Genomic DNA, 21,650 nt, shown 5'->3' with positions numbered 1-21,650 from the left:
GAGGATAAATTATTTTATAGTGCTGGCTTAAGGAAACAGCCTTTCCACCTCTCTTGCACATCAGTTTCCATACCTAGTTAGTTATTTAAACAAATTGCCTCTAAATGTAAACATCTTAAGATGCTGGCTCTGTGGATCAGCATCAGCTATGTTTGCCCATTCCTTCAATTCATGTGCATCCAACACACAGTTCAATGCTAGCAACAACACAAAATCTAAAATACAATCCTCATTTCAGTATCTATGTAAACATACAGTCTGTTAACTTCATCATCTTCGTCAAAAGTATGCCTAACCCCATTAGGAAGCGTTCTTGTTATCAGTGTATTCCTCAACTTTCCCCAAATTATCTTTTTCCTACCAACATCTCTAGTCTTATATCCTGCAATAACTCAGCCAACACTTAAATCCCCAAAAGCTGCTTGAGTGAATTTCTTTAAATCACAAATATCGTATGTAAATACTGGCCATGTAATACTCAGCATTGTGGATTAATCGTTTCTTTTAAAGGGAACTAGAGAAACTAGGAACTAGAGAAATCAAGAAAGGCTTTTTTTCTAGAATTAATAAATGCACATCCTGTTTACTGGGGAAATTAAATTCACACTGAGCAATCTCCAATATGTTCAGAATTTGACAGCCAGAATCCTGATCAGGATGCATTAAGTCCTTGCACTGGCTTCCTATCAGGTTTCGAGTCAACTTCAAAATCCTCACCCTCATTCAGTACCTATCTGGCTTATTATCTGTCTACTCCCCACCTTTGTCCGTCTGACTCTGGACTTCTAGCTGTCTGCGAGAACATCTACATTCTCTAGCTGCACCCCAGAGCTCTGGATTTGTATCCCCAGTGATATCAGTCACCTACCCTGAGTGCATTTAAATCTAACCTCAAAACCTTTCTTTTCAGAAGACTTAGTGTCTGTATCTGCTTCATTTTTTAATTTTGGTAGCTCTTCTAAGTGCTTGTCTTTCTTATATGAATTTACTTTGTACACTGTGGTCCTTATAACTGTTTTTACATCTACTGTATCACTTTGAGGTGCCACTTTCAAAGGTGATATATAAAATAAAGTTTTTTATTATTGTTATAGAGAAACATGATCAGATTTTCCCTGTTTCAGAAAAAAAGATCTAAAGTATACTAGTCTGTCACTCTTCTCACACCCTCTTTGCTAAATGGCTTTTCATACTAATCTGATCAATCTAACTGCCTATTTTCTGTGATTTCTTTATCCTGCTAGATTTATAATTATTCTGAAAATTTTCTTCTTGAAATGACTCATTTCTAAATACCTGTATTCACTGTTAACATCTTGTAGCAACTCTGCGACAAAATATACACTTAGCTCAACCTGACAGTTTATATTTATGTCTTTATTTAGTGGTTTCATTAGTGACAAAGGCTAAACTTTCTTGGAAAAATGTATTTTATGTGTTGCGAAAAACTGACTTGCTTTAACAAAATATACTTACAAATCCTTTCGCCTGGTAATCTACGTGAATGCCCAACTATCTGAGAAGCCCTCCATGAAACAATGTTTGCTATTTATTTAATTAAGGCTCTCTGGCAGAATTGAATTTCAGGATTGCATTTTCTATTGTAACATACACCTTTCTGTGACTTTTTTGTATATCTAAGCAAGTGTTCCTGCATCCCTCTTCCGCACTATGTCTAGTCATGGCTTTTTTCTGTTTCCTTATTTCAAAGTAACACCTGCTCCATTTCTAAAACCTTTTGCTCATGTGCATTTTTGTATTTTTTACACCTCTTAGCACTTTAACATCCTAAATTTTCATTTGCCTTAATTTGTAGACTGAATTTTAGTTTTAGCCTTAAAGAGCTTAAGTTTTTACTATCTTTTGTTTCTTGTCCTACAACTGTAATTATTGATCACCGAATTATTGTACTTGACATGATTTCATTACCCTTTCCTGAACGTCTATGACAGGCAGAGATAATGCTGTCTCTGGTGCGATCTTTTATACAGCTGACATTTCACTGTTTTAAATGAATAAGAAATTAGATTGCTCATAAATCTAATCATTTATTCTACATAAACACACTGTAATTGCTCTCTGAAAATGCTTTTTTTCTTGTTCGTTTTGGAGACCTTGATCGAAACTGATTTGAGATGTCAGAAAGGATTTATTTTCTCTGTGTATTTCTGTGTGCGCATTTCCTACATTGCTTTGTTTGTCGAGATTTTAACTTTATATTTAGGCTCAGATTTCAACTATAAATCGTACACTAATTTCTAGCAGTAAATACTGATGTTTGCTCCCTCTTACCACAAAAATCTATATGTATTGTAGCTGGGATGAACTATTTAGTACATGTACCTACTGCTATTCGGACACGGAACGGTTAAAGATGGCGACAAGTCAGGCACCCAGAGGGATGGGGAGGGGGGGGCGTCTTCCCGCCTCCATAACTAAAATGCCAGATAGGAGTGGCTTAAGCGACATACACAGTCGTGTAACTGACAGATTGAGGTAGCCTATCGTGTAAATTTCGCTTTGTTGCTGATAGGTTAAGCTTTCGAAACTCAGCCCCAAAGTCATGTGACTGATTTTTCACCCTGTTTCATTGTGTGACTGGAGACTCCGTTTCCAGATCACCTGGCACTCGTGAGGTATCCACATGAACACATACACACACACATATGCAAACATTCCACTATCAAAACAAAGGCGATAACACTGGTTTCCTACAAAAACAAACTAGTCTGGAATTAGGGGATAGCTTTGCTTGCTCTGTGGGTGCACACACAGAGTAAAGTAAGCTTGTTCCCATATTATCAAAATTAATCATTAACTCAAACCAAACACTTGTTTCAGAAGTGAAATGAACCAAATTGGTTATCAACTCACACGTTTCAAATAAATAAGCTGGTTGGATTTCTCACCGGCAAAATGGTTTCTCCCGCAAACCCATAGGACCCAAATTTTGGCATGGCAACAGGGGCTGGCTTAGTAGTGCCTATTTCAGGATTGCGCATGCGTGTATTGATTTGTATGAAGGTACCATTAAAAGGGGGTAGTATTTTCTAAAATAACAGTTATGTACGAAATGGAGTATGATACTGTATTTTTGGTAATATGTTCATTGTTTAGTTGTATATTTAATGTATATTAGAATTCTGATTATTATTTTCTCAAATTATTTTTTGTGCTCTATAGTGGAATATTCTAGGGGGAGAAGTTTCACCTAGAAAAGGAGCTCTTCAAGATAGGAGAGGAGGAGTTAGGAGAAGGTGGATTGTGGGGGTAGAATTGGAGCTGCCTACAACAATCTAGTGTTTTTTTGTATAGTAATTAATGTATATATTTTGTACTTTGTGTTGTTTTTTTTCTGGTTAGTTTGTGGTTTTCACTTTGTTTTTCTGGGGTGTGGACTTTGGGAACATAGTTCCTCATAATAAACACCATTGCATATCTTTGCAATTGTGGCTGTGCCATCATTATTGTTATCTTCTATCTACGCCTCTAAACTCTGCAAGGAGGAGACTGTGACACGTTGGTTAAACGCAATGATCACAAGCACCACCATAGTAACTGAGATGTGTAGTTTTTAATTCAGTTTGAATTATAACTGTACGTACTGTCTTCATATTTGGCCAGGGCTTTAAAAGAGAGGGCATGCCAAAAATTTTCGGTACCCCCGTCCTGGAAGAATTTGACCTCGGAACGTTTGCCCAGCGTACTTCAAGTATTGAGTGCAATAATTACAACATGCATGACAAAATGCATTTTATTTGCATGTTTTCCAGAGGTATTCACAGGTCAGGGCAACTGCAGGCTGTTAGTGGGGATCTAAGTACAATACCAAAAGAACAAGTGAACCAACATGTAGAGGTGAACTAACTCAGAGTAACTTTCAAAGGTCCAGAGGCTTCATTCCATCATTACTGTACAGTGGATCTAAAAAGTCTACACAACCTTATTGAAATTGCAGGTTTTTGCGATTTTGAGCCAGAAATCAAGGTGAATCATGTCAGACATTTTTCCCATCTTTAATGTGACATTGCAACCAAAAAAATTCAAGAGAAAAACAAATAGATAATTATTAGGAAAAATAATTGAAATTAAAAAACCTAGAACACCCTGGTTGCATAAGTGTGCGCACCCCCACCCAACTTATACTTTGTGGAAGCAACTTTTGCATTTATTACAGTAGTAAGTCTTTGTGAATATTTCTCTATTGACTTTGCATTTTTATCCCACCCTTCCTTGCAAAAAAGTTCAACCTCCTTCATATTGCCAGGGGATCTCCTGTGCACAGCCCTCTTTAGGTCATTCCACAGGTTTTCTATGGGTCTGGGGTCTGGGCTCTGACTGCCCATTCCAAGACTTTGATCTTCCTTTTCTGAAGCCATTCCTTGGTTGACTTGGATGTGTGCTTTGGGTCATTATCATGTTGGAAGGTGAAATTCCTCTTCAACTTCAGCTTTCTGACAGAGGCCAGAAGGTTTTGTGCCAAAATATCTTGATATTTGGAGCTAGTCATTATCCCATCTACCTTGATTAGAGCCCCTGTCCCAGCTGAAGAGAAGCAACCCCAAAGCATGATGCTTCCACCACCATGCTTCACAGTAGGTATGGTGTTCTTTGGATGATGAGCTGTGTTGTCTTTGCACAAAACATATCTTTTAGAATTAAGGCCAACAAGTTCACCCTTTGTCTCATCAGACCATAAGACATTTTCCCATGTTTTAGGGTGATTGAATGTATTTTTTTGCAAAATTTAGACAGGTTTGGATGTTCTTTTTTGTGAGAAAAGGCTTCTGTCTTGCCACCCTACCCCATAGCCCAGATGTGCAGAATATGGGAGACTGTTGTCACATGCAAGGAGTGACCACTACCTGCCAGAAATTCCTGCAGCTCCTTTAATGTTGCTTTAGGCCTCTTGGTAGCCTCCCTGATAAGTTTTCTCTTTGTCCTGTCATCAACTTTGGAGGGTTGTCCTGATTTTGTCAATGTTCCTGTGGTGCCACATTTTCTCCAATTATTGATGATATTCTTCACAGTGCTACATGGTACATCCAATGCCTTTGATATTCTTTTATACCCCTTTCCTGATACTCTCTGAGAACGAGAGTGAGGAGGAGTGAAGACCGAGCGACACAAATATAAGGACGCAGAGAAAGGAGAATTAATATATTATTTTAATTTCTTTAGATTTTATTTTTTAAAATGATCCCGTAGATGTTTTGTCAGCTCCTTGCAGACTATGGCTATCCCAGTAGGATGCAACCACGAAAGTTTCAAGGAAATCTTACATGAATAGCTGATTTTTGTTTGGGGTTAATCAGAATCACTTTCATTGATGGCAAGTGTATGCTACTTACCTTTGGACACGATTTTGAATGTGATTGGTTAACTTTGAACACAGCTACAGCCCATTACAGCTATATTATAAAAGGGTGTGCACAACCAGGGTGCTGTAGGTTTTTTAATTTAAATTCTTTTTCCTAATAATTATCTTTTTGTTTTTCTCTTGAATTTTGTTGGTTGCAAGGTCACATTAAAGATGGAAAAATTATTGATCTTGATTTCTGGCTTTATATCACAAAAACCTGCAATTTCAATAAGGGTGTGTAGACTTTTTATATCCACTGTATATAAACTGATAATTTAAAATAGAATAAATACTGTTCACAGAGAACATTTATAGTGTTTATTCAGATGCAAGTGAACCTTGGACTAGTTTCCTGGGCCCAGAGGAGGGAATGGGACTGGGCAGCATAATTAACAGGATGATTAGCAAGTCAAGTGTAAAAAACTTTGTCATTTCTGAAATTGAGGGAAAAAAAAATCCAGATTCTTTTATAATTAAAAGTATTTTATATATACAGTATACACATAAATTTTGTTATGTTTGTATATGTAGCTTTTTCTTTCTAGTAACACACTCTGGATAGTTAATAACTACACCTAAGATTCAGTAAATGGTTGATTTACATGACAAAGACACAATTATAATATTTAACTTACTATGTTATATAAAACCAACAAAATGTCAATTTAGTTATATATATATATTACTGACTGCATTTATTGTTAGAGAAAGTCTTAGATATCCCAGTTTTGTAAAAAAAAACAACTTGCACATGGGCTGGTAATTAAACTCAAGTCACTAGCGTGACAGGCAAGAACTTAAACTAAAGCATTACCCTGCTTGAACAACCTAAATTTAAAATTAAAACCGTATCATTTTCCATTACATTCCAAATAAGTATTATATATAGTATATAAATATATACTGTATAAACAGCACACACTTGAAATGACTGAAGTTATAATTTCTTGCAGAAGAAGTGAAACCAAAAGAACCAGAAGTCTGTTTTATTTTGAAGTGTTTGGAAATGAAAGTAAGAATGGCATGTTATAAATCCAAAACATTTTGTTGCAGTTTTTTTTGTGGCAAGATTGTGGTTTCCTTAAATTAATATAGTGCAGACTTGTATTTGCTCCAATGCAACTTACAGTATGCAACTAAGTCATTCAAGTTTTATTGGTGTTACTGTACAGTATGATTAGTGCAGGAAAGCACTAACGCAGTGTTTCTCAACCTTGGGGTCGCGGGAGATTTCTATGAACTGTTATTATGGATCCCACCGGAGCTCTAGGCAGGGAAACCTGAAGCACTGTACATTAAAAAAAAAGTTAAAATTGGTTTTGAAACATACCATAATTTCAATATATTCAATTTGGAGCTCCCTCATTCTCATGAAAATATAAAGTGTGAGCCCTATACTCTGAAAGTAACCATGACAACTTGCACAACTGCTTGTGACCCAAATGCAACCTGTCAAACCAACCTGTCAAACCAACTGTTCCACGCCATATGGTAGCTGGCGTTACGCATTTTAGTTAATAAGCCCGCAAAATGAAGAAATTCCTTCGTTCAGCCGTTTCTACCTCGACACCGACATCTGCCAGTGAAACCGATGTTGAACCTGAGATTCCGAAGTGTAAACAAACACGGAAATATGACAAATCGCTTCTTCAGTATGGATTTACGAGTATCCGGGAAAACAACAAGGAAAAGCCTAAATATCTGCTGTTTGGTAATGTACTCTCCATAGAGAGTATGAAACCAAACAAACTCAAAAGACACCTCTAGACCACTCACAAGGAATACTTGGGCAAGATAAAATCTTTTTAGAAAGAAAATGCGATGAGTTGAATAACGTGCATATGCAGTTTAGAAAAGCCATGACCACATTGCTACAGCTATGAAGTCACATACCATTGCTGAGACTCTGATACTGCCAGCAGTTACTGACACAGTAAAAACTATGTGTGGGGAGGTAGAGGCACAAAAATTGAAGATAATACTGTTCAATCAATCAAAGTTTATTTATCAAATGCACAACAATACAGCATGCAGCAGTAGTTGCTGGCAATGAAATGTCTTTTCTACGAGCTCACCAGAGGGGGGGGATCACAAAATTAAGGTTACATAATAATAAATAATGTAATAGAAATTAAATAAAATAAACACAAACAAAACTCAATATAAATAGACTATGCCAATATTTGATCTTATGTCTATAAGTGTTTGTCGGTCATATCTAATCACCGAGCAAACAGTATGTGCAGTTAGCAGTACGAAAAACAACAAAAAATAAAGAAATAGACAAGGACGAATGGGAGCTCGCAGGACGGCAGCCTTCCCTGTCGGCGCCATTTCAGTAAAACAGACAATTGACGCCATTGCCTACAACCAGGAAAGCACCCTCACTAAGCGACTTCTAGAATCACCAGCCTATGCCTAACAGATGGATGTTAGCATGGAGGGGAAAAATGCTCTCCTATTGTCCGTTACATCCACGAGAACACTATTCATAAGGACATTCTGTATTTCCGACAACTTCCTGGGCCCGAGACAGCACAGGAAATGTTTGATGTTCTGCATGACTACATGGAGGGCAGACAAATTACATGGAATCCGATGGTTGGATTTTGCACTGACGGAGCTCCCGCCATGGCAATGGGGCAGGCCTCTGTACACTGATCAGGGATGTTTCACCCCCTGCCATATGGACTCACTGTATGATACACCATGAGCAGCTTGCATCAATGGAACTGAGAATTGCCCTTGCTGATGATTTAGAGCAGGTGATTACCGTTGTCGACTATATTAAACCACATCCACTACGTGCACATTTGTTTGTAAAACTGTGGAGTGACATGGACTCCGAGCATGACAGTTTGCTCCTACACACAGAGACAGAATTGCTTTCAAGGGGGAGGGTGTTGGAGCATTTTTTGAGCTGAGGGATGAACTTTTGGCATTTGTCATGGATGTGAAAAAAACAGAATTTGTCAACTTTTTGTGCGATCAGCAGAAAATGTACCTTCTTGCCTATGTAAAAAATATTTTTGGGAAACTGAATGAACTGAACGTTAGCATGCAGGGAAAAAATAAAAACATCCTGCAGCTCATTGACGTATTCAGGGGGATACTAGCATTCTGGAGAGAGAGGCTTTCAAAGGCTAACTATGACCCATCCTCTCAAAGTTTCTGACAGACAATGTTATCGATGATCACTGCCCCACAAAAGCAATGAGTGATCATCTGAGAAGCCTTGAAGAGCTTCCCTTACTTTCTTGAATTGGACATGTCAAAGTTTGACTGGGTGAGGCATCCATTCCACTGCGAAGTGGGCAGTACAAACCTGCCTGCCAGCGCTGTAGAACAGCTGATCGAATTGTCATGTGATAGGACGCTACTAGGACTGTACTCCTGGGTATCACTGGAGGAATTTTGGTTTGGCATAAAAGGTGCCAAAATACCCAAAACTGTCATTATATGCCCTAAAACTGTTGGTCCCCTTTCCAAGCGTCTGGTTTTGAATCCCTGTCACTGCTGAGGGACAATATTTTTCAAATAAGAATGTAAGTTGTACACTCTTTAGACTTTTAATAATTTTAAACTGTGTATTACAGCATGGTTAATCAACATACAATAAAAAGTCGGTGTATTTTATAAAAGCAAGATTGCTCAGTTGGACAAAAGTACACAACCTTCCACCTTCATCATAAATATTTTAATTATGCATAAATATTTAATACATCAAAGTCTTTAACTTGGTAACTTACATGGGTTCTGGTTTTAACGTGCTTGTTCTAACTTTATTAACCTTATATTCTGTACTTCATAAAAAGGTATAACGTTTTATCCTTTTCTAAGAATACACAGTTAAAACACCATTTGCCGTTATTGTAAAAAGATAAATGTGACAGTGACTTAACATCCCTTGACACAGATGCAGCCATTCAAAGTTCACGGTACAAACCCAAACCGCAGGCAACTATGCATGCGCCACCATGCCGTACTGCAGTAGGTGAGTGATTGGCTGGCCAAAATGACAGACGGGCACTCGTGGTGCATTGGTCGGTAGTGGAAAGATTTAATCATTTAATCTCTTTACCGTGCATGTTTTAATCCGCTTAGTATTGAATATTTAGATGGAATTTTACAAATAAATTGAAATTTTAGTAGCTGAGCATAAAAAGAAGAGGAGCATAACACATCTGAAGGTCATAAACAATATTAATTTAGGAACATAAACATTTTTATTATGTAAACTGTATATTGTACAGTATATACTATATAGTACAGTACAGTATATACTGTACTTTACAGTATATACTGTATAGTCTTGAATGACTACAGACCAGTGGCACTGACATCACACCTAATGAAAACTCTGGAAAGGCTTGTAGTGGACCACCTCAGAACCCTGGTGAGTACAGCACTGGACCCCCTGCAGTTCGCCTACCGGTCACACTTGGGAGTGGAGGATGCAGTCGTCTATCTGCTACACAGAGCTAACTCTCATCTGGAGAAGACGGGGAGCATTGTGAGAGTTATGTTCTTTGACTTCTCCAGTGCCTTTAACACCATCCATCCACCTTTACTGAGAGATAAGCTAAAGGCGGCGCAGGTGGACACTCCCCTGCTGTCCTGGATTATAGACCTGCAGTTCTGACCTGCAGGCCACAGTATGTACGGCTACAGAGCTGTGTGTCCGAACAGATTGTTAGCAGTACTGGGGCTCCACAGGGGACTGTCCTTGCTCCATTCCTGTTCACCTTTTACAGCTCTGACTTCAGGTACAACTCTGAGACATGTCATCTGCAGAAGTTTTCGAAAGACTCTGCAATTGTGGGGTGTATTAAGAGAGGGGAGGGAGGAGGAATATAGGAGCTTGATTACCAACTTTGTGGAGTGGTGTCATCTTAACCATCTCCAGCTTAACACCAGCAAGACCAAAGAAATGATCTTCGACTTTCGAAGGAATAAGTCTCCGCTGAACCCTGTTTCCATCCAGGGTGAGGACATAGAGGGCGTACATTCCTACAAGTACTTAGGGGTACACCTGGATGATAAGATGGAGTGGTCTGGTAACACTGACACCCTGTACAAGAAAGGTCAGAGCTAACTCTATTTTCTTAGGAGACTCAGGTCCTTTGGTGTTTGTGGAACACTGCTACACATTTTTTTAGGAATCAGTGGTGGCGGCGGGCATCTTCTACGCTGTTGTGTGCTGGGGCAGCAGCATCATGACAAAAGATGCAAATAGGCTCAATAAACTTATCAAGAAGGCTGGCACTGTGTTGGGGATGAGCCTTGACCCCATGGAGGTGGTGGCTGAGAGGAGAATGCTGACCAAGCTCACAGCCATCATGAACAACACCTCTCATCCGCTTCATGGGACTGTTACTGGGCAGCGGAGCACTTTTAGCAACAGACTGCTCCAGCTACGGTGTTCAAGGGAACGTTTCCGCAGGTCTTTCCTCCCGGCGGCTGTCAGGGTGTGTAACGCTGCCCTAGGCTAGGACTGTTAGCCCTTCATTTGCTCGTCTATGGACAGCATGTTTGCTCCATTGTACTTTTTGGACAATCAGTCTGTATAAACCTATGCACATTTTGCACATATTTTATTGTTTTTACCGTGACTATGATCATCACATTTTGCACCTATGTTTTTATTTATTTTTTATTTATTTTTATTTTTTTTGTTGTCTTTTGTTTTATAACTATGCTGATGTCTGTTTTTGCTTGTCTTGGGCTGGACTGCTGTAACACATCAATTTCCCTACGGGATTAATAAAGTATTATCTATCTATCGCTGGTCTTGGTAGTTTAAAGAAAAAATACACACTGGAATTCCATTTTTCCCTAAACATTTTAAGCATCAAAGTCTTACATGTGGTTATTTTGGAAACGTTTTTTCCGTGCTACTTCTAACCATATTACTGTACATTTATATACTTTGTGAAAATTGATCGTTTTAACCTTTTCTGCGAATACGCTCGTTATCGGATTAAACAAAAGCATACTTCAAGAATTGGATTAATAGGGAATATAATATGGATTTGCGTATCTAAATAAATTAATAACGGTATTACTATATTCACGAACTGTTTACATACAGTAGTATGTTTATGTTCCTAAATGAATATCTTTTATGAGCATGTGAAAGGCATACTTTGTATGATTGGAAAGGAATGCGTGATCGGATCAAGGAAATGCTGTGGTGTTACTTTTTGTCAATGAAAAAGTATTTTCGTTTACAAAGACGGTTACAAAGAATGTGGACCAGGGTAGTACTTTGAGTTTACAGCTTGTCCAAGGTCATTCATTATTAATACTATTAGTAATATCTTCGATAAAGACTTTGATGCATAAAATATTTCTGCATAATTAAAATATTTATGATAAAGGTGGTAGGCTGTGTACTTTTGTCCAACTGAGCAATCTTGCTTTCATAAAATATACCAACGTTTTAATGTATAATGATTAACATGCTGTAATACACAGTTTAAATTTATGTCTAAAGACAACTTAAATTCTTAATTGAATAAAAATTGTCTCTCAGCAGTGATCGGGATTTGAAACCGGATGTTTTCTGGTGACAGCTCAAATGCTGTACAGGAGAGGTCAAGCTTTATTAGCTCCACCTGCCGGTTTTACAAGGTTATTCCGGATACTATTAATATAATCTAATTTGCATACGGTACAGCGCAGTATACTGCGACACACCCACTGCGTTCTACCGCAGCATACCCCGCTTGTTTGGAATGGCTGCATCTGTAGTTATATGAATATGGAATTGTGTAAATAAGCAGCTAAAATATCACAGGTAGACATTTTGGAAATATTTTGACATCCATTTCTTTTTAAAAAACGTATTATCCTTGTAGTGGTAATGGACAAAGCACTGCACCCAATGGTATTGTGATTAAGGATTTATTCGCTAAATTCTTTAAGTTAAACAAAGGAGGGAAGAAGGGTTATTTTTACAATTGGCACTCCAAGATTCTGACTGATTTAATTCCCCTATTTAGCTGAAACTGATAAAGAAATCATGCAGTAGTTACTGTATATGTATTGGAAGCGCTCTGTTTTATTAACAGACACTCCGACTCAAACCTGTGTTGTACAGTGATATAGCCGTGGGTAATGTCATCCCCATTAAACAATGTGTTTATCGCGCAAATCTTACTGGACAATGTTGTGTGGCTCTGGCAGAATTTCTCTGTAAACTGAAGAGTTATAGGGGGACATGTTGTGTATCACCTCTTTTTACACTTCTAAGAACATTCCAATGTTAATACGACAAGAAAGATATTATTCATGACCTTTTAGATCTGAAGCTGTTAACTCTACTTCACACCTGCACGTCAAGATCACGGTTTCAAAATAAAAAAAACATCAAACCTTTGATTGTATGAGAATGTCATGATTGTTTTGCAAGGATGTGACAATCTGCTACAGTTACCATCAGGAGAAAAAAAGTTTATTTTTTATTTATTTGTGGCTGCTGCAGTGGCTTGTAATGGCTGGATAGTTAACACTTCATATGCTTAAGTGAAAAATTAATAAAAACACCAATGTAAACATCATATTTACGATTTGTTGAAAATAAAAATGTAAAGTTCTCTAAAGTTTCTCAGTCAAGAGCAAGAATTCATGTAGGGAGCTGTGTAAGCATGCGTAGGCAGCAAAAGATCAGGTAAAGAGGGAAGAAAACACTTTCAGAGAAAACAATGTTTCAGTTGTGAAGAATACAGATCCCCAATTCAATTGCAGCCTAAACCTTTCCCCACACACCCTGCCCCCACTGCGATTGGAATATACACAAATGAAGCACCGAAAGCTTTAAAGTAGATGATCAGGTGTTTCGCAGACGTAGGGATAGTACATAATTCTGGCTTTATGAACTCACACCTGAGATTCCATTAATTCATAAGTTTTTAAAAAAAAAACTGCACCAGATATTAGATCTTGTTTATATTAAAGTTATATCACTGGGTAGTGGTGGACGGTTAGTGAATGGTGTGCTATTTTGTCAGAAACCTACTAATCTGCTTAACACCTGTAGAAAACATGATTTTATTTCTGTACGGAACGCGTGTTGCGTTTATAAAATTAAAGTGTTTCAAATGTCTAATTAAGAAGTAAAAAGAACTTACAGCTTACACCAAGACTTAAAGACTATAAGTGCATAAAAAGGTGTTTTTAACTGATTTATATATAGTCTTTTCATGTTGATTTATGTGTCCCTCTTTCAGTTGGATTGCATGATTATTGTTATGGTTTCTCTATTATTATCAAATCCATCAATTCATTCACTTGTGATTATTTTGGAAATATTTAGACATGTTCCTTTAAACTCGGAGTTCGTAATGTCGGGCGCTCTGAATGAGTTAAGTTTTGATGCAGTACAAATAAATGTATTTCCCACAAGCTATACTGTAGTGGCTTTAAAACTATATAACATCGCACTGTTTGCATGTGTCTTTGTTCATGTTTTAAAACTACAGTATGGAAAAACAAGTGTTAAGAAAAAGCGGGACATTTGATTGCAGGTTGCCTTATATTTATTTTTAAAAATGAAATCAAAATAAGATACAATGACGTGTTCCTGCCTAACTCAAACACTGCGTGACTATAAAAGTAAAAAATGGTTTAAATAGCAGAAAGTCATCTTGCTCTTACAAGCGGCTCTGTTAAGCAGAGTTTGTGTTAACACAAGACCCCATATAAATGAGTTTTAATCGAATTTGTCTGTCCGTGAAAAAAATGAACGCGGGCACTTTTCCTTCCCCCCTGGTGCGATGTGGCAACTTAAGCTGTAGCTGAAAAGGGCAGGCAAAATGTTTTCATGTAATCATGGGTGAATGCGTCAAATTGATGCAAATGTTTATAAAGAAAGTGTACTACCATGATAATTTGAGCTATATGAATATAATTATATTGTCATTAACAATATTATTGTTATTTCTTTAGATGCGCGATTCCATATTATATTCCCTATTAATCAAATTCTAAAAATTTTCTTACTGCGATAATGAGCGCAAATATTCATAGAAAAGGTTAAAACATAACTGTTACGACCCCAAGTGTCTAGGGATAAAGGGGTGTAACATTTAGGATAATTCTTTTGGAAGCAGGTGGGTTTTGGTGAGGGACTAGGAAGCGTGATAACAAGGGTAAGGAACTAGAGTGGTGCCAAAGGAAAGAAAATAACAAATAAAATGGAGCTGGCTAGGACAGTGAGGGAAAGCTAATCTGACTACAAAAGAAAACCCGAAACACACGGTCTTCGGCGTCTTCAACACCCTACCTAACCTGCACTGACTACCCAAAACCATACAAGACAAACGGCACTCACCCGTACTAAACTAGTGTACTAATACAAAATCAACTAAGTGTGTAAGTGTACCCAACAACCTAAACTAACCTTATATACAAAAGTTCACACAAAAACACAAGTGAACCAGGAATACAAATAAGGGAAAACAAGAGTAATCAACAGGAGCAGGGTACAAAAGAACGCAAAAGTTGAACATGTAACACTGGGGCAAGGTAATGGCAAAACAAGGATGAACACACACAAACAAACGAAAGTACAAAGAAACTAACAGAAAACCAACAAAACCACAAAGCCAAAGCTATACGAAAATACACACACGCACACAAAGTAAAACAAAACTAACCAACGAAGCCGAAGCGATAACCAAAACCAAACGGGACCGAAGTCAAACGAAAGGCCTCTTCTTGCTGAAAACCTCCATGTTATATGCTGAATAAGATGTGTTCTGATTGGCTGAGAGCTAATTGATGATGATGTCATACTGAAAGTATGGTGTAATGGTGGGCCAATGGGGAAGGGAGAACAATCAAGGGTCAGCAGTGTGGACATAACAGAAAAAACACACAGAACACACACTGGGACGTAACAATAACTTTTTATGAAGTATATAAACTTATTATAGTCAGAAGGAGCACGTAAAAACGTTTCCAAAATAACCACAGTATGTAACCGAATGAAAGACTTTGATGCTTAAAATGTTTAGGAAGAAAGTGGAATACTAGTGCGTATTTTTTATTTAAACTACCAATACCAGCCATATATAATTTACATATTATGTTTATGTTCCTAAATTAATATCGTTTATGACCTTCAGACACATTATGATCCTCTTCTTTTTATGCTCAACTACTAACATTTCCCTTTAGTTGTAAAATTCCATATTAATATTCAATATTAAAAGGATTAAAACATGCACAGTAAACAGAATAAATGATTAAATTGTTTCACCAACAACCAATGCACCACAAGTGTCCCTGTCGGTCATTTTGGCCAGCCAAAAACGTACTGTGGTACGTGGTGAACTGTAGATAATTTCCCATGGTACGGGGTTGTACCGTACATTTTGAATGGCTGCATCTGTACCTGCATAATTCTATGGTAAAAATGTTTTATTTTCCGTTACATATTTATGGATATGGTTTAAAAGCACTGTGTTTGGTTGGTTGTTACCTCTACCTTACCTGTGTTTTGTGTGGTATGGCTACTTATGTGCAATTGTTATTCATGACACAGTTAAAATAAAAGGAAAGGGATTGATATGCTTTAATACATTTAATAAGTCTGTTATAGTATAATACAAAACTGTTATCTATAGTAGCCTTTTGTTGACAAAATATTCTGGCTCGGCCAGCAAACCCCACATGATTTTTCTATTTGGTCCACTTGTTAGTTTAACTGAAGAGCCCTGCTCTAATTAATGGGGTCATGAGAATATTGGGACCTAAAAACAGGGTCACTGTCCAAAAAAGTTTCAGAACTCCTGCACTAATGGGTTTAAACTCATAATGCCTACAGAGGCCACATAAGAGATAAGCTGCCTTCTAACTAAATACAAAGAAACCTTCAGTTAAATCTCTCTGAACCCCAAATGCCACCAGATAAATGGGAGCCTATATCCCTACAAAGTACACCCAAAAACACAGAACAGCATGCTCCTCTAACAAGGTTTGGTTTGGATGATCATGAAGTAGGGGCTATCGTCTGGCACAAGCTTCAAGTCCCAACTCCTCCAGACTCTTGTCTCTCCTTTCCGTGTACCCTGCTTCTTGTTTTTTCCTCTCTGTGTTCTGTGAACTTACATTTTGTGTGTCTGTATTGCTTCTTGACAATCATTAATCCACAACTTATCTAGGTATATTAAAGTAAACCTTACAATTTTTTCTGCTCATGGGACCTCCCAGACCTCAGCAAACACCCTCTCTGCTTTGAAGTTAGAACTGTTTATTCTTTCAAGTGTCACAAACTATATCTAAAATCTGAGAGACACTTCTCAGTCACCTAAAGCTGTAACAATACATTTAATTTTTATTATTAAAATAACATTTTCTGTATCTGACAGACACAGCTGACACTTGTTACTTTAAGGATTCACTGCATCACCTTGCAGTTTTACAGAAAAGTAAAACAGTAGTGGGCATAGTATTATAAGGAGGGAAATGTTAGTGGAAAGTGAGAAACACATTTAAAGTAATTCAAATTTTCTTCTTATTGATAATAAAATATTAAATTAACAATTTCATATTTTTTATTACGTTATTACTGGCATTAATATGAAGCTTCTTCTTATTCTAAAATTAATTTAAGGGATCTATGTCAACACATAAATGTTAAATAGCATAAGTGTCACATCATTATAATAAACAAACTGGTTAACAGAAAAGGAAAAGACAGCTTTATAAAACAATTTTGATGGGTTTTTCCACATTGAATCTGCATGTAAAGAAAGATACCAAATCTTACCTTGAACACATAAGTGTAATTGGTATAAGGCATCAAATTACTTTCATAAGCGCTCTTGAGCTGGAAGTTGTGTGTGAAACACCCATCTGAGTTCCCATTTTTTCCATTGCAACTGAAGTTCATTAGACATTCATTGTATCTTAGCTCCTTGAAATCCTTGTGATTTTCGGCTACTCCACCATTGCTCAAATATTCAACAACACCTTAAGGAAAAAAAGAATAAATGCACAAATTTGGCTGTTTCTTAATTCTACTATCAAAACATTAGTAAAACACTATAAAATTATAGTCTTTCAGCAATAATGAATGTAAAAAAAATTACAACTAGATATTTATGAAATTAGAATACAACAACAGTATTAAAAAGTTTTCTCTTAATTTAAAAGGGTTCTAAGACAGCCAAGACATTTCATTCAATGCCTGAGCTCTGTGAAATTCATTGTTGTCACCATTCAATCATTTTTTGCTCTACCATGTAGTAAAATTGAGCAGTTTATTGTGGGAGGACTGTACTGCTGCTGTCGAGTTACTCAAACTTCGGAATCAATATGTTTGTCCTGAAGTTTAAACTACTTCTTTGCCTAACATACCTGAATCTGGCAGTGAATTGAGATCTGCACAGAGGACTATTGGGATGGATCCAGGGTCACAAGCAGAGTCTGACTTTGCAGAATTGGAGGCCTTCTCCACAATGTTCTTCAGTTCAGAGATGAACATCATTGTCTGAATCAACTTCACATCTGAGTACTCAGGGTCCCAGTGCATGTGCGCATTAGCCACTAGAAGGAGCTGTTTCTCAGGAAAAGGTTTCATACCTATTTCCAAAAATCAGTGCAATAAATCAAACAATTAAATGACTCAAAAAATGAACAAAACTTTAAAATGTATTATCTTTAACATTTACTCCATCAACTTTTATGTATCTCATTTGGGGAAATCTAAATATAACTAATAAATGAATAAATGTAAATGGAAATTTTCAAAAGTTTGACACTTTAACTGACTGCCTCACCGTAAAAAAACAGAAAGATGTTAATACAATTTCAAAAATTAAAAAAAGCTCTAAAAAATACACCTAGCCAAACCCTGTCCCATTAACATACATTCTTCTGACTCATCAAAGCTACCATAGCAGTTTTCATACCATGTTAAATCAGTATTACTGTCTTAAATGAAAGAAAAAAAATCCTACCTCCTACAAAGATTTCCTTCACCTCCAGCAATACAGCAACACCAACATTGTCTTTCGTCATAACTCGATTCAACATTACTTCAGAGCCTTCTGAGTTTGCCATGGCTACCTGATTGAACTCTACTGTGTGTTTCTGCACAAGTTTAAATCTGAAAAACAAAATGTATCAACTCATCAATCTTTGTGCACTGACATGAAACAAAGTACAACAATCTTTTTCTAGGATGAAAATACACCGAAATAATTATTTGTAGAAATTTTAGATAGGATGGTAATTAAATTCATAATAACATAATATGTGGCTAATGACAAAATATATTTTAAGGTCTTAAAACAAAAATAAAAATATCAATGCTGTTTTTCTTTTGTACCACGTCATGTATGCACTTCTATTGGAGGGTACAATGTCCACTGTTAAAAATCAAATCAAATTATGGTTTATAAGCTTAAATTGTCTATGCATCACTAGTGATCCTCACATATGTCTTCCGATAATAGTTTACACTAATAGTTCTTAAAATATTTAATTATTTATACAGTAAATCCCCTTTATTTGCGAGGGTTCGGTACCTTGAAGACTCTGTGAATTGCAATATTTAAGACCTTATGGAGAAAATAAGGTATGCCTAACAAAACAAGCATTTTCAGACTAGTATTTTTCCTATAATAATTTCAGAAATAGTGTTGGGATTTTCTGATAGGATGTTAAATAGAAATGTATACTGTAAACGTAAAACAAAACATTGTTTTCCCTCCTGTAAAACAAGTTACTGCATGTGCAAACAAATAAATTAGATGACTGTTTTGATATTATAACTTTCTTTATATACAGATGCAGCCATTCAAAATGGGTGGGGTATTTCGCGGTATACCCCGGTGGGCGTGTTGCATCAAAACGCAGTATCACGCGGCATATCGCGGTATTTGACGTCATGCCGGAAAGTATCCGGAATCACCTTGTAAAACTGCCAGGAGGAGCCAATAAAGCTTAACCTCTCATGTCTCATGTATGGCATTTGAGCTTTTAAATTTAAACTGTGTATTAAAGCATGTTAATCATCAGTTATTAAATGGTTGGTATATTTTATGAAAGCAAGATTGCTCAGTTGGACAAAAGTACACAACCTACCTTTATCAGAAATATTTATGCATCAAAGCCTTTACCGAAGATATTACTAATAGTATTAATAATGAATGACTTCGGACAAGCTGTAAACTCAAAGTATTACGCTGGTCCACATTCTTTCTAACCGTCATTTTAAACTAAAATACTTTTATGTTTTTCTTTGACAAACACCACAGCATTTCGTTGATCTAACTAACGAGGACAGGACATTAGCTAGGCAATACGATAAAGGAATTACTTTTTTTGCTAATTTCTTTAGCACATTTGTACAAGCACTTGGAATCTGTCCAAGTCCTACTTTGTCAGGCATTTTCTTTTACTGTAACGGACATAAAAACTCCCTTGCTTTTAACAGAGCGTTTCATAATTTCTAAATACGAAAATTATTTAAACTGCGACACTTATCATTCAACCAGAGCTCAAAATATCACAAGGATCCTCAAGAGCACAGCAAAGACTGTATTAAAAGATACTTGTATCAGATACATGGGAATCCAGGCTTTTTTATCAACGCTTTCTTTTCCGTATACCAGATATTATGGAACCACATCAGAAGGGTGTCAGCCAGTCAGATTCCAGGAATCGGTACTTTAAAGAAAAAATACACACCAGTATTCCATTTCTCCCTAAACATTTTAAGCATCGAAGTCTTTAACTAACGTGAAATAGCGTGTAAAAAAGTAGTAGTTTTAAGCTTTTCTGCTAATATAATATGGAATTGCGTATCTAAAGAAATTAATAACGATATGATTATATTCGTGTACTGCGACAGGGCTGTGTAGGGCTGTTTCGCCTCTCTTCATGTGACTTCCCCAGTAGCCCACTGATCTACGTGCCTGATTACTAACCTACAGGTTGTGTGTTCAAATCCAGCCGGTGCCGCGACTTTTATTTTAACAAACATTTCTTTGAAAAAATAGAATAGCAATATTATGGACAATTAATTGACTTTTATATTTCTAAATATCACAACATGATCAAATTTAAGTCATTTTTGATAACAATGAATAGTCACCTTCTTCCCTTCTGACAACGGTCCCTGCTTCTGCTTCGTGCTTCTATTGTGTGTGTGTGGGGGGGGATCCCTTTAGATCTCCCTTCAGATTTAAAAGGTTATTAATCATATCTTCGGTGTCGCATCTTACCAGTGCAGCTGATCTTTTGCTGCCTGGGTCAACTATCACAAAGCTTTAGAGAACTTAACATTTCTATTATCAACAAATTGTAAATACGACGTTTACATTGGCATTATTAATTTTTCACATGGGTGTATGGAGGATTGTCAGCTGTTACTGACAGTAGACCCCCCCTCTTAGGCTGCGCACACGATCTTTTAAATTTTTATAGAGAAATGGAGGCTGTACAGTATGCGTTTCAATATAAACATTTATATTGATTTAAATCGCGTTTTGATTTAAACCACAAACGCGTGTTTAATTATATGTGTTTTTTTAATCATAATCAGACAAATGCAACATATATTGATACAGTATCTTTGTCTTCTAATTATCTTAATAAACTTTCAGCATAGCTTTCTCCCTGTTTAGATTTATTTTTCTTGGGATTTTGGGATCAAACGTGGAAAGATTAGATTGTAATCGTTTTTATTTTTTAAATACGTTTTAGAAAAGTGTAATCTATACTAAAAAGCTGTACACCACCTGCTATATAGATACATATTGTAATACTTTCGGGTTTGGATAGGACGGACACAAGAACTCAGACTTGCAGAGGTAAAGGAAGTGAAAGCCTTTATTTTTCTTCTCCATCACCACCTGCTAGCCCGGCTCTCCTGCGCCCCCGCCCACCAACAGCGCGAGCCAACTCACCGCCCGCATGCCCGAGAGAGAGAGAGAAAAGAGAGAGAGAGTAAGACCCAGGGTTGCAGAAGCAGGGAACTATTTACAAGGAAAAAGGATACCTCCCCAGACTGTACGCCCGCTTCACTGTGGGACAGCCGCACTGGTCAGCGGCCTTCCTAAACCCCGCCCTGACCACTTTCACTCCTGTCCTGCTCTTCCCCGCGCACCCCAGCCGGGCGCTCTTCGGCCTCTGCCCGGGGTGAATGTATATTTTGATATTTAGACCCGGCGCGGCACCGAGAGAGCGTCTGCATTTATAACTTAGTTTTTAAAATTAGTCAAGCAATATGAAGCATCTCTTTTTACTTTTAAGTCCCTTAATTATCATTAAG

General features: G+C 37.1%; 1 protein-coding gene across 3 annotated transcripts in view; it reads right to left on the bottom strand.

Moving 5' to 3' along the window:
* cnot6l (CCR4-NOT transcription complex subunit 6 like) overlaps window positions 1-21,650 on the bottom strand; it is a 96,301-nt gene that overhangs the window by 14,463 nt on the left and 60,188 nt on the right. For all 3 annotated transcript variants that reach the window (XM_088910252.1, XM_088910254.1, XM_088910253.1), the window contains 3 exons: window positions 18,331-18,479; window positions 17,729-17,953; window positions 17,139-17,341 (listed from right to left, as the gene is read on the bottom strand). In XM_088910252.1, the coding sequence (XP_088766378.1) occupies window positions 17,139-17,341; window positions 17,729-17,953; window positions 18,331-18,479 (577 nt within the window). The remainder of the gene's footprint in view (window positions 1-17,138; window positions 17,342-17,728; window positions 17,954-18,330; window positions 18,480-21,650) is intronic.

Source organism: Atractosteus spatula, chromosome 3, assembly GCF_055471065.1.
Source record: "Atractosteus spatula isolate fAtrSpa1 chromosome 3, fAtrSpa1.hap1, whole genome shotgun sequence".
Lineage (NCBI taxonomy): Eukaryota > Metazoa > Chordata > Actinopteri > Semionotiformes > Lepisosteidae > Atractosteus > Atractosteus spatula.
The sequence above is the reverse complement of the archived record's forward strand: the minus strand, read 5'-3'. Positions and strand labels throughout refer to the sequence as shown.